At 36.4% G+C, this 14,690-nt stretch overlaps 1 protein-coding gene across 50 annotated transcripts in view; it reads left to right on the top strand.

The window, feature by feature from the left end:
- LOC145294072 (uncharacterized) overlaps nucleotides 1-14,690 on the top strand; it is a 616,260-nt gene that overhangs the window by 569,244 nt on the left and 32,326 nt on the right. For all 50 annotated transcript variants that reach the window (XM_080141108.1, XM_080141084.1, XM_080141083.1 and 47 more), the window contains 2 exons: nucleotides 863-8,485; nucleotides 13,232-13,285. In XM_080141108.1, coding sequence (XP_079997234.1) covers nucleotides 863-8,485; nucleotides 13,232-13,285 — 7,677 coding nt within the window. The remainder of the gene's footprint in view (nucleotides 1-862; nucleotides 8,486-13,231; nucleotides 13,286-14,690) is intronic.

Genomic DNA, 14,690 nt, shown 5'->3' with positions numbered 1-14,690 from the left:
ATTAAAATATTTTTAATTCTACAAAGAAATGGTTTACTATTATTATTTTATTTTATTTATCTAGTATTTTTTTAAATAATTCGTTAACTAGGGTTATATCTAAAAAGGATTTACATTAGTTAAAAATACAAAACTAATTTGTTACATTTTTTTTTCAATATAGTTAGATTGTTTGGTAATTTACTAAAATAAATAAAAAGCTGTTTTACATGAAAAATATTTGGATCTTGGAATGTAATAACACTGTTATTCTTTTATATATGCTCTTTTGTTATATTCACCATGCCTTGAGCTTTTAAACAAAAAGAATTGGTATACATAAAGAGTGAAATAAAATTGAAAAAACATACGAGTGGTTCACAATGTAAAAGATATTTGATTTAGTTGCTTTGCATAAAAGATGTTAAAGATATCCAATTGCAATATTTTATGAGTTATTTCCACTAAACCGCTCTCCTTTTTTCTTCTTCAACATTGATCTATTTATTAACCTATACTTAACTTTGCATGATACTTTAAATATTTTTTTTATGCATCAGGCAAGAAGCATATTTGTAAATATTCCCAACAAGATTATACATCTGATTTTATTTAAATTGCAATGTTCAAATCTAATAATCTCAAACGAAAAGAAAATCATAATTTGAAGGCATATAGGGAAGTTAATGCGTTTGATGCTGTGTGTGTTTCTTTTTCTTTTTATTATTTTCCACTGTATAACAATAATAACAACCATCCCACTCACCTTCCTGGAACAACTAAACTGCTTCCATGTTTGATTCCTATTTGTTCTTCATTCTCTTCACTGTCAGTTTGATGGTGGCCGTCTACTAACACACTAATATCAAACTAATTTCTATAGATGCTGACATGCGTGACACCAGTGAAGAAAAGACAGAAGAGACGGATGTGGAGGAGCAGTTCTCTCCCCTTCCTAAAACTTCTCCTGCTTCTAAAGGTGCTCTTGATCTTAGGTTAGAAGACCAGTACTTCTCTTTCACTCAGTCCCCAGTCGAATCGCCTGCAGCAGAAATTACAAACGAAATATCACCTGCGCAAGACCTTCTTGATGTCAAAGATATGCAGATAACTGTCGGTGTTTCACCGTCAGAAATCTCGGCACGTGCCAGACTCGGACATCTTTCTGAATTCTTTGGTCCGACAGTTAGCAGTGACACAAGACCAGCGAAGGGGAAGTTTGAGAAAGAGAAGGAAAAATATGTTCCGCATGTTTCAAAAATTGCCCCAGAAACAGCAGGAACTGTAACTGATGTTGAAAAAGTTGCAAAAACAAGTTCTGAAAGCCACAAGGCACCAGCTGCTACTGCTCCCAGGAGTGATGAGAAGTCTCCTGCGGATAAGCCAGAAGAGCTAGCTTATATGGCTTTCGATAATATGGGTTTTGCAGGTGAGGAAGCTGTTGACAGTAAATTGAAGTCTAGTGGCTTACCAGAAGAGAGTCCAGATTCGAAGAGCAAAGACATCTCTCCCGAAGATCTCGAAGAGAAGCCACATAGTTTTGATTTCCCAGATGTTCAGCAAGAAATGTGGCAAATGGGAATGCAGGCTTTTGGAAACACAGCACTGTCTGAAGAAAGGAAAATGTTCTCGAGTTCTATGAAGTTTGAAGAAGTCACTCATAAAGTTTCCTTTGAAAAAGATGACGAAGAAGAAAGCAGCACTGCTATTTATTCAGAGAGTGAAGAACCCTCCCGATCAGATAATGGAGATCTTAAGAGCCAAAGTTCCTTTCAGGAATCAGTTGAATTCTCCAAAACGGTCGATGGACACTTTCAGTCATCATCAGAAGTAAGAACCGAGAAATCTGTGGTGACATCAACAAAAGAAAAAGTGTCTCTTTCTGAAAGTCACAGCAAATTGTTCTCCGAGACAAAGGTTTACCATCATGAAGCTGATGCGGATTCACCAGTTAAACCATCTGAGTTGAAGTCAGTACCTTTTTCTGATGAGAAAAAGAAACCTCTCTCGACTGTTGTGAGTGAACCTATTATTTCCCGTCCTTTTGACCAAACAACTGTAGAACTGATGTCACCTGAATACAGTAGTTCTGACAGTGAAGGTTTTTACGATAAGGAAACCGGGAAAAAGTTACCATGGGAAACGGTTCATCATTTTAAGCGCCAGTTTTCAGACAACTATTTGGAACAACAAGAAAATCAAGGGTTGGTAACTGTGCAGTCTGTAGACATGGGAATCTTCTATCGTAGAAGCAGCAAGGATTACGCAAATGTTAAATTCACAGGAATTGCTGAAGACGAGATCATCGAAGAGCAACCTGATCAAGTGGTCTTTACACTTGATGATAATGAGTCCGATGAGTCTGCTGCCTCACCGATCGAAACAAAACCAGACTATGATATGAAGAAAGCCCAGGGCAGCAAGATGCCTGAAGAACAAAAAGTTAAGGTTCCATCAAGCAGCAGTGCAGATAACAGGAATTGTGCTGAGGAAGAATTATCTAAGTTACATGAAGATATGTCACCAGAGTATGGCCCGTCATCGGAATTGGTGGAACGTGGTGCGAGGAAGGATTCATCTTTGCATTTAGTCAGTGATTCTTCGACAGATTCATCACACAAATATCCCATCAAAGAAGCTGATGAAAGTAGCACTCCATCTGATGAATCGGATATCAAGCAAGAACTCAAAGAATCCGCCACATCTGGAATAATTGGTGTAGTAAGTGTTGAATCTCGCAGGGCTCAGAAAGAATTGCTACAGGAGAGTGCTGATGAAAAGGACCGTTCTCTATCACCATCTGTGGACAGCGATGAACTGTCAACAACATATGAGTGTCAGGCTGAAGTCCAAGAAGATGCCTGGTCAGAAACGCCATCGTCTACTGACCAACTGCCATCTTCAGCAAGCGGGAAAACTGAAGTCGAAAGCGATTCTTCCGAGAGAAAACCTTCCGAAGATAAACAAAGTCCATCAGTCGAAGCCCTTTCAGAAGGAACCGACCTAGAGTCTACGGAACAGGAAGATAGCAAAATTACTGCCCAGGACAGGAGAGTTACATTTTTATCCGAAGAAAGTAAGGAGAAGCTAAAACAGTCTCTTTCTAATGAAGACTTAGTGAAAATTTCAACATCATCTTCTGAAGTCTCCAATGAGCCAACTCTGCTGGCTGCTTCCTATGATTTGGATTCTGGACGAGTTTCCCATATTGTTGCTGCCTATGACATGTCTCCTGATACCGTGGAACGCCAAGCTCCGCCACGTCCACCTGCACCTAAAACCATTCTTTCAAGCCCTGAAGATGACGTGTTTGAAGTAGAACCTTCTGTAAGAGTTACTGATGTAGAATCACATTCGGGGCCTCAGTCCGAGGTTATCATAATTGAAAATTTATGTGCGGTTAAAAGCAAGACTGGATCTGAATCAGCAGAGTCTTTGCCGCCAACTCCTGCTCCAACGCCAAAGGACCCAACTGCGGTCACAGACACAGTCTGCAATTTACAAGATGCTGCTAACAAATTGCAGACTGAGGGCTACAATGACCGACAGTTGGGCTCGGTGAGCAGTGAGACATCTGAAAAACGACCCGAAAGTTTTGACAAGGAGTTATCGAAAGATGAGGATTCATATGATGACGACGATGATCTTGGCCAGTCATTTGAAATGGTTTCACCAACTGAAATAATTGGCTATGATCAGTTTGCTGCTGAACATTTGCAAAGCGGCGTGGCTGGATACATTGAACCAGGAAATATGGCTGCTTCAATGGATTCTATTTCTACATCTGGAAGTAGTTTTGCCGATTTAAGGCCAAGTGAGCCTTCAAGTTTAAAGTCCAGTTTAGAAGAGTCAGTCACCGCAGCAGCCTTCATTGAACCCTCAGCTCCACCGATGGAGGATGTGAACCAGACTGCTGGTACACAGTCTTCCAAACCTGATGTTGATTCTTTATCAGACCAGTCTCTTTTCAGTAGTAGTGAAACTTCAGAAAAGGGCGGAGTGCCTGTTGACATCCTGGCCTCTAGTCTTGCTTCCCCAGGAGAATGTCCTCCCGACCTGTTGCCTGTTGATAGTGTCCATCATGGTTCACCATCATACCATGAGTATGAAGAAGCAGAAGAACTAGAAAGCTGCTCAGAGAGGATATCACAATTACCCAACGGTCCGACCGAAGTGGATTACCAACCAGACATTGATTCTGTTTCCTCTCTTGCGACAAATACTGTAGTTCATGTTGCGCCACCAGATTTAGTTCAGACAACACCTTTATACACCAGAGAAGAGAATCAAGATGGTGTGGAGGCTGAACTTGAAGATGAATGCCTGTCTATCGGCTCCGATGCTGCCTCAAGGGATGTAATGACGGATAGTTTGATTGAGGATGTTCATTTGTCAGCAGAACAACAGGAAATATTGGTTACTTCTGACCAGACGTTGTATGAACTTGAAATGCCAATGGATGAAGAGGTATCACCAGTCGAACACGAGTGTGCGCCTGGTGAGATGGAAACCTATTTTGAGCAAAAAGTGACAATTTCGAAGGAAATGAAATATAACGAGGAGGAGGAGGAACTTGATGGCATAGTTCGGGATTCAGCAAAGGTCATTGATAAACAGGTCTTTGATGATATGTCCACATCATCCCCCGAGCATCTAGAAATAGGAGGCTCTCTGGATGACATCGAAGATCAACCTTATGAACTGAAGAAAGACGAAATCTACCCAGGGAAACGAGCACTTGAATTTAACGTAGCTAACTATGAAAATCTGGTAGAGGAAGAGAAGGCCAAGCAGGAAGAGCTAGATTCTACGGCAATGTTCATTGGCCCACTTCATTTTTCTTCGAAACTTGATACTAGTGCATCTGTGGATGATAACGATGAAGAACCTGCACAGTTTGCCGATCGTTACAGTCAAGATGCTTCAGATGCTTCCAAGTTTGTCCCTGAACAAGAATACGGGACATCTTTTAACCGAATCGATATTATCGATGATAGTCCAGATTTTACTGAAAAACCAGAAGCAGAATTGCAAGCTTTAACTGAAGATGAACGTATTTCAGCAAAATTCCCCTATGTTCCTAAAGAAGGAGAAGGAACGATCGAAACAAAAGAGAAAGCTTTTGATTTAGAAATTGATCCGGCAGATCTTGAGAGGCCAACGTCTCCAACACCTCAAGATTTAAATATGGGATTCTTTGGAAAGGATTACGGAAAAGATCAAGAACTGGAAAAAACTGCGACTGTTTTTGTTGATTCCGTGCTTGATGACATAGTAGCAAAAGCTCAAGACAAACCAGGTTCGCTGGAATTAGGAGAGAAATCCAAGGATGAAGACAGTTATGAATCTTCTCTTTCTGAACCTTCTACCTCCTCACGCTCTCAACCCGCTTTCTTCTCTGCTCCTCCCCCTCCATCACATCCTCCTCCTGTGAAGGCAAAGCAAGGGTCAGAAGATCTGCCAGCAATTACCATCACAGAGCACCTGCACAAGGACATCCATGAGGATGATTATCCCATGCATTTTACAGAATCCCATACAGAGGCATCCGACCAATCAGAAAAAGAGGAAGACAAGGAATCAGAAGATGACAGTCCAAAGGGTGTTGGAATGTCATACTTTGATATGATTCAAGATGAAATGGAATTTGACCAAGATGATTCTAAGCAGAATGGTGATGCCACTCACCATGATGCAGCAGATCGTTATGGCTTCTCTGAGACTTCAAGAAACGGTGCCAGCCACCATGACTCTATATCTGGTACTAGTTTCTCATCTGTACCAGCTTATACTGATGACCAAGCAGCTTCTAGTTCAGCTGAAATATTCACTAGTCAAAAAGAGACCGTATGGAATGTTCAGAAATATTCTGAGTCTTCTGCAGACCTCTCTCCAAAGACTTCTCCAAAAACTTCTCCAAAGACTTCTCCAAAAACTTCTCCAAAGCACGATTCCTTTAGAGTAAAATCTAACTCAATGTCGAAGTCAAGCAGCCCCCTGAGACAAATAGAGACCAGTACCGATCCTAAAGACCATTCCAAAAATGGATTTCTTGGATTTGAGCCAGCAATGTATGTTACCGACATAATGAGTCCTGAAGATCTGGCAGACACATCAAGTGTCGACAGTTTTACAACTGTTGTTGCTGCAGACCAAGAAGAAGACTATGATGATGATGAAGACAGACTAGCAGATGTTGCGTCTATGACATCATCAATCCACTCGGACATCTACTCAATGCATAATGAGGAAGAAGAAGAAGAACCGTATGACTGGCCGTTGATGACAGAGGAAGTTAAGTCCGGTGAATCATCACCGTGTAGTGACCGTTTTGAGATGATTGAGAAGACTGCTTTATCAGTTATATCTGAAAAATCAGATGAAGATAGGTTTGAAATGATTGAGAAGGATGAATTGGATGGACTTTCTGATCTTCATTCAGATAAAACATCACCTGATATGATTTCAGCTTCTCCTGGTAACCTCAGCCACTCCCATCATGGCTACCCAAACATTCGGTATGCTGGCCGAATGAGAGAGAAAGAAGATGGTTCGGCCCCCTCGTCTGTGTCTTCATCATTGCTAGAATTTGAAAGGTTAGAAGGTGAAATGGGCCACTGTGGCTCCTTAGGATCAAATGAGGCTCACAGCTTACCCAGTTCCTTTGATGGTCGAAAATTCCATTGGCGAGCAGGTGATAGGGATGATGTGTCAGTTGCTTCGTCTTTGGGAGAATTTGAACGCCTAGAACGGCAAATTGCCCTTGGAAGTTCAATTGGTTCAGTTGGTTCCATGGATAGATTTATGGCAGGACATGGTAGCGAGACAAATGGCTCCATGTCTTCATTAGCCGAGTTTGAGAAACTTGAACAAGATTGCTTCACTGGGGAGTATTCTAGCTCCGGTGATGATCGTCGTAGCTCATCAAGTGACCATAGTAAACGCAGCGAAAGTTCTTCTCTTGTGGAATTTGAACGCCTTGAACAAGAAATTGTTATTTCTGAAGAACTTGCTGCTGAAGCCAAGAAAATTGCCAAAATCTTGGAATCGGGAGAGCTGCCAGAATATCCAGAAAGCGACAGCTTAGGGAGCTCCTACCAATCGAATGGTCAGATGAGAGATTTACCGCAGATAATTGGAAACATGGACATCGAAGAAGATTCAATCGATGGTGACGATGTCGATAAGGATTCTCTGAGTTCAGATGATCCCAAACAATCCGATGACATAAATCAGCTCGATAAACTCGATGACGACGTTGACTCCTTGGATGGTGACAGCAAAGACGAACTGACCTCTAGTGTCATTTACGTTTCAAAGTCTGAGTTACAGGATTCTGGTGAAGCCGGTCAGACTGAGTTTGACCGGGATTCCCTAGTCGGCGATGATACCGCCATGCAATTCTCTGTGGAATCTCTGCAACTTGACCAGGATACATCGTTTGACATGCACAGTATGCAGAGCTCCGCTGATTCGTTAGAATTAAAGGAGAAACTCGCCAAAGATATGCAAAGTTCCGCTGATTCACTGGAGCTCAAAGAGAAAATCAGCAAAGAAATGGTGGATTCAACAGACTCACTTGAGCCAAAAGATGCGGTAAAAGACCATGAAAAATTTGAGACCGACTCCCTGGCTGACCCGGAGGATGTCATGCAGACATCAACTGATTCGCTCGATATGTTTCCAGCATTGACACAGCAGAACATCATGGAAGCATCATTAGAGTCCGCACGCTGGAGTTTAAGCAGCTCATATTTCTCGCATTCCTCCCAAGAAACGCTAAGATCAGCAGAATCGCAAAGTGATTCCAGCCATTCACGAGATTTGATGCAAGTATCGGCAGAATCGTTTGACTTTGACAAAGACCGTGCTTATGATGATTCTGACAATGAAATCGACTACAAATCAATTACCCCAAAATCCCTAGCACATTCAGCTATCGATCCTGAAATCCGTATGCTCACTGAAATTTCTCATCCCAACAATCCTTTCTTAGACAACGAAGGTAATGTTAGGACAGATCTTGGTTTTCCAGGCTACGGAACCACATTTGACTATTCTAAATTCGACAAAGAGGGAAATTACCGATGGAGCACAGAATTTGACGATAGCACACCTAAATCAAAAGGTCTGAACTGGGGGCCGTATCAGGAGAAAAAGAAAATCTATACAATGACCGAGTGGGAAGCAATGCGTCAGGCTAAAAAGAGAGCGGCTGAAGATGACGAATCTGAGGAGAATTCAGAAGAACAAACAACAAGCAGACTTCCTGACAACCACGCTTCCTTGTTTAACAATGAGATCTCTTCTAACCTTCCTTCTGAGCACATACTTAACCCCTCTGAAACCTCTTATCCCCCTCCTCCTCCTCCTCGCTCTGCTTCTTCCTCTTCCTCTGCTGCTGCAACCTGCCCCGTCTCCAGCTCCACCAGTCAAACTGCTGCCAGCTCTGATTCGCTCCACCATCACAGTATGTTGGACACTACTGCCCATAAAGCCAGTAGAGGTATATCTAACTGTTAGACGTACAGTCAGTGTACTGTCACGGTGCATGTACTGTAGGCTACCATTGCATGTCAGCCTCTCACTTGTGTGTTGTAATCCTATTTGGTGTTGTCATTGTCGTCATTGTTAACTAATTCAGTTGCTCTACTTTTTGTTGCAGGGTCATCCTTATTTTTTCTTTTATATATATATATATGTATATATATATATTATAGAATATGATATATATTAAGTATAATATGATATATATTATATGCATAGTATGTATATATATCATATGTATATTATATTATGATATATATATATATATAATTATGATGTATAATATGATATATATTATATGCATAGTATGTATATATATCATATGTATATTATATTATGATATATATATATATATATATATAATTATGATGTATAATATGATATATATTATATGCATAGTATGTATATATATCATATGTATATTATATTATGATATATATATATAATTATGATGTATATTATGATATATATATATATGATTATGATGTATATATAAAATTATGTTGTATATTATGATATATATAATGATATACATCATATATAATATGATAAAAAGCCAATGCTTTAGTTTCTATATTGTATAGTGCTAACTTATGAAACTAAGTTTTTTTTGTATAATTTAAAACTTTTTTTGCTGCATTTGAAGCCTTCACTAATTGATTTATTTTTTTCTTGTGTAACTCTCCTCTTTTTGCTATTTTTTATTTTATTTTACTTTTTCATTTCTTATTGTACAACTACACAGATCCAAACTGTTGTTATCCTCCACATTTTTTTTTATCTGCCTTTTCTCCCTAGGCATTTTTTTCTTTTTCCGAATTTTTTGATGTTTTTGAATCCAACCATTTCTGCTGCACTTCGATTTCTGCATGATGTATTCAATCCTTGTACTCAAATATTTACCCTTTATTTATTTATTTATTAGCCTAGTCTGTTATATTCTACTTTTATTACCACTTTTTAGTATATTAATTTTATATGTCTTTATTTTTATTATTTATCTACCATTTTATATTCATTTGATGTTTATATTTATTTGTTTATATATTATTACAACCTGTTGTATATAAGTTCATATCAAACTACTTGTGTCTACCCGGCGTTGCCCAGGAAGAAGTTTTGTACTTTTAAAATTTTTAAATTGTATAAATACTTTGGATTTTTTTTTTAGTCTTAAATATTATAAGAGGCTAAAAGTCAGTGGTGCTAAATCAGCAAGCAGTGTTGATTAAAAAATGTTTTTTTTTAAATAATAATAATAATGTAATGCTGATTATGTGACAGATGCAAGGAGAAGGAAAACTGGTTACATATGTTCAGAGTTGTGTGCGAGCAAAGGGGAACAGGGAGTGAATATTAATGCAATTCAAAATAGAATTTTTTTTTCAAAATTCGTATCAGTTGCATTTTTGATTACAATAAATATTTGATCAGTAGAAAATTTAAACAAGCAATAATTCATTGTGTAATTCTCAAACTTGATGTCTCATAATTTTATGATGTTTAATATATATTATGATATGGATTATAATTATTTTCAATTACTCTATATTCATATGGTGCACCTCATACAGCCTTGATAGAGTTCAAAACGGGCTTCGAAATCTAGTAGGTGATGCTCTTTTCTCTTCCCTAAAACCTCTTTTCCACAGAAGAGACATTGCGAGCCTATCTCTGCTCTATCGTTATTTTCATGGCAAGTACTTCATTGAACTCCAATCTATGGTTCCCCCTTGCCAAACTTCTACAAAAAAAAATACTCAACTAGCTACAACCACTATCAACAATTTTCCCCACTCTCTGTCTGTGCCTAAATCTAAACGCAGATTCCATGAACAAAGTTTCCTTAGAACTGCCCGCCTGTGGAATGCTGTTCTACTGGCCTGCTTCTCGGTTGAATACAACATGGTCTTCTTCAAATCTAATGTAAACAAGCCGTTATCATAAATAATCAAATCCCACTCAACTTACACCACTAACGATTACTACACTACCACCTGAGATTCATTAACTTTTATCCTTGAATTGTCTTCGGGCTTTGATAAGCGGTGTAACCCCCAAGTAAAAAAATAAAAAATACATAGCAGTAATAATAGCAGTGTGTTGGAAGTCGATGAGGACGTCATTTCCCACAATTAGCCAGAGATGAGTGTTTACTTAGACTTCGAAACCAAAGCGTCTCTCCAGTTTCTCTTCATATAAATCAAATCTCTCTTGATTGTTCTTTTTTGGTCTTGCACTTCTTTTTCCATCAGGAATCCATTGATATACTTGGTTGGCAATTACCTCCAGGGCCAATCTTAGGGTATGCCCGTGCCAACCTGGACGTCAATTGCAGATTATTGACGATACTACTTGGTAGGTGTTTAGGTGATGCAATTTTTACAAACGTAGGTTACGATATCTACAACAGACATGAGACACCAAATCTAGAAACCATGTTTAAGTCCAGTTAAATGATCTATTTACTTATAACCTGACTAGGGAGAGGCAGGGGGGCTTTGGCCAGTCGTAAAATATGCTTAAATATGATATTCTAATTTATCCACATTTTGTATATATTATTCGTATGTCATGATTTCAAAAGTAAAAAAAATAGTATCTCGGTGCCATCAGCTAGAATCAAAACTGAAAGCAAAACTGTAGCATTCAAAGATGGTGACGTTACCATTGTACCAACATGACATGTATATGAACTGATTAAAAATAAACTAATATGCAAAATGTATACCGATTTTTTTTCAATTTTGACCCATTTTTGACCCCTTAAAAACTATTTTAACTGGCTAACAAAATATAAAAGAACGGTTCATAAAAAAATCCAATCATTTGAGGCCCCTAGCGCCACTCTGTAACTTTTGTTTCAGAAGAAATAGTTTGAAAATATGGAGACAGACATATAGCTTTTTATATATTAGATTTCATTAGGAAAGGTATAAAGCTATATTTTATGTAAACTTTCCTGTTCAATAAAACAGTTATATTACAGATATTGTTTGGTCGTGGAATGACACAAAATGGGTTTATATATCATAAAACAGCCAATGCTGAACTGAATCTTATCTTGTGATAAAAATTATATGGAAAATGCTTAAATTGCTAAAAAAAAAAAAATAAAATAATAATCTAGGTCCTTGACGTGCAGCAATGTTTTAAAAAAAATATTGTAATATTCATTTGCTTATTATCTTTTTACTATTCTGATTTAATATCACTTCCAGTAAGTTATGGTAAAAAAAAAAATACTGTAATATTCATTTGCTTAGTTACTATGAATTAAGAAAAAAATATGTTAACATTGGATTTGAAAATGACCATGTTGTAGTTTTCTGAGAAGCGTTCCCATGGTATTGCGTTCCACAGACGTGTGGTTCTTAGAAAGAAACTTTACTCATAGAAGTTATGTTTAATTATAAGTATATGGGGGAAAGAAAGAAAACAAAATTATTTATAGTGGTTGTAGTTTGACCAGTATTTATTGTGAATGAAATCATAGATTGGAGATCAATCGAACACCTACCATGGAAATAACAATAGAGCAGAGAAAGACTTACAATAACCCTTATCCCTGAGTGGCTTCTGGGCCTTGATAAGTGGTGACCACCTTGTAAAAAAAAAAAAAAAAAAAAAGACTAGCAACCTCTCTTTTGTGAGAAAGAGGCCATAGTGAAGAGAACAGAACAGCCTCCACCCTACTTTCGAAATCAGCTCTGTACTCTGTCAAGGCAGAAAAGAATTTCTAAGTGGCACCTCCCTATATGTGGCAAGAGTATGTTTCCGGGCAATGCTGGGTAGTCTTGCTAGTATAAAATATTGTAAATCTTTATTGATCTGTTATTTTTGTTTTGGATGAGTTTTGATATAATGATTGCAAATTATACTTGCATCTTCATTTTAATTGTTTTTTTTAAATCAAATCAATCACTGTACTTTTCAATTTCATAATCTTATAATTCTGTTTTGTACAGACTCTAATTATCAAGTTTTATTGTTCAATATTTTCTATATGTTATTCTTATATTATTTTTTGTTGTTTTTGTTTTGTTATTTTTGTTTTGTTATTGTTGTTGTTTTTAGTTTAATTTTTAAGTTTTTTTAAGTAAACAATTTATTGCAGAATTATTGTGGTGAGTCTTTAAAAAAATATATATATATATTTCCTTTCTTTATTTTTCTTCTTTTTTTTATTTGTAAAGCCATGGCAACAAAATATATAAATATTCTGTTTTTACTTAGTTTTGGGCAATGCTTTATTTATTTTTTATTGTTTTTTTTATTTTATTTTTAAGTTCAATTTTGGTAACCCAAACAACTGTTCCCATAGCAACAACCATATATGAAAACGTCTTCAACTTAATTGTATTTTAACTCCATTAAAATTGTATACATTAATTAACAATCAGTACAAATAATTAGACATCTGAATTCCATATTCATATATTAATATATTAATTATTTGACGTTTTTAATAAGCTTCAAGTATGCATCTATCAATGTGAGTATATTGTATATATTTTAAACGTCAAGCAACTAATTATTCCTCTAGTTATAAGTTTTGCACGACATATGTTGTGCATGAATTATTTGGAATTTTTTTTTCTTTGTTGTTGTAGTTGTTCCACTGGTAAACTTTTTTTTTTAATTATATATTTATTTATTTATATGAAAACACCAAATACAAATGTTACAATTTTGAATATTACAGGATCTGCAGATGCAACATATATGCAAGAAGAAGCCTCTCATATGAAACCAGAAGGTGATTAAATATTTTAGCTTTTGAAAAATTCACGAAATATAAATGCTCTATTCAATTTGTTTTCTTTATTTATCTTTTTGAATAAAACCAGGTGCAAAATTTATGGGTTCTTGATTAGAATTCCCTCTATATTCAATAAAAAAAAGAATAAAGAAAAAAATCTCTATGATGTACGTACCTCTAATGAAACGAAAATATCATATTCCAAAAATCACATAAATTGATCAAGTAGTTTTATTTTTTATTTTTTTAATCATTTTTAAGCAATTAATTAAAATTTGTGAGTATTACAACATAAATCTTACAAGTTTGAATCATTGAGTTATCTCTCTTTGTTTTTATTTTTTTTAGATTGTTTAAAAAAACAAACAAGATAGTTGCTCTTCTTCGGTTACTCATAAATTTGATTTTCTTATTTAAAAATAGAACCACCTGATCAATTTACATGATTTTTGGAATATATTTTCGTTTCATCATGGGTATGAACATCATACAGATTTTTCTTTCTTTTTTTTTTTTTTTTTTTTTTTTAATATGGGGGAATTCTGAACAAAAACGAAATTATGTTATTAACAAAATTGTGTTTTTAACTTTTTTTATAAACTCTGAAATCCAAAATAGGAATGCCAAAGGTAACAGTTTAAACCTGGGTAAAATCTAGGTTTATGATGCTGATTTTCAAGACTGGCAGGCCGTACCCATTTGTCCTTCTTTCATGTTAAGCTAAGTCTAATAAACATAAATTCCATGAGCAGGGTTTCTTTCCTAGAACTGCCAGTTTGTGAAATACAATATCATGGGGCTGCTTCCCAACTGATTATAACATGGCCGTTTTCAACTTTCGCGTGAACAAGTTCCTGTTGAACTATCCTCTTAACCCGCTAGGGCCTGAACATATTAATACTTGAACAAAAATTCTGAAATTTGAAATTATAGAGTTTATTGGATCAAGAATCATGAATCTGAACAAAAAATGTGAATTTATTTAAAAACTTGAAATTTTGAAATCTGCCATATCTATCTTCCTGATTAGGATTGTGCCATATATGGCATGGGCAGCCCTAGAGGGTTAAATAAACAAACCCTAACTCTATTTCCACCATTAACGATAATCATGGTGTTTTCTCATCTGCAAACTGACAATTATTAACCCTTATCCTCAATGGCCTTCAGGCCTTGATAAGTGGTGATCACCCCCCCCCCCCCTCCTCACTAGAAAAAAATTTCTGTGGTTGGGTCACTCTAAAGTAAACTTTATAGGAGATTGTTGCATTTTTTTCCTCAATTGATTTTATAAGTTGGGTCCCAAAATTTATAGGCATTCTTACTATTGAAAAAGATTGAAGTATTTCTTTATTCTTTCTTTTTTACCATTTAAGCTTAATGAATATTTTATACTTTGGAA

This window comes from Euprymna scolopes, chromosome 15 (assembly GCF_053919585.1).
Source record: "Euprymna scolopes isolate OS-2025 chromosome 15, ASM5391958v1, whole genome shotgun sequence".
Taxonomy (NCBI): Eukaryota; Metazoa; Mollusca; class Cephalopoda; order Sepiida; family Sepiolidae; genus Euprymna; species Euprymna scolopes.
This window is presented reverse-complemented; position numbering and strand designations above follow the sequence as displayed.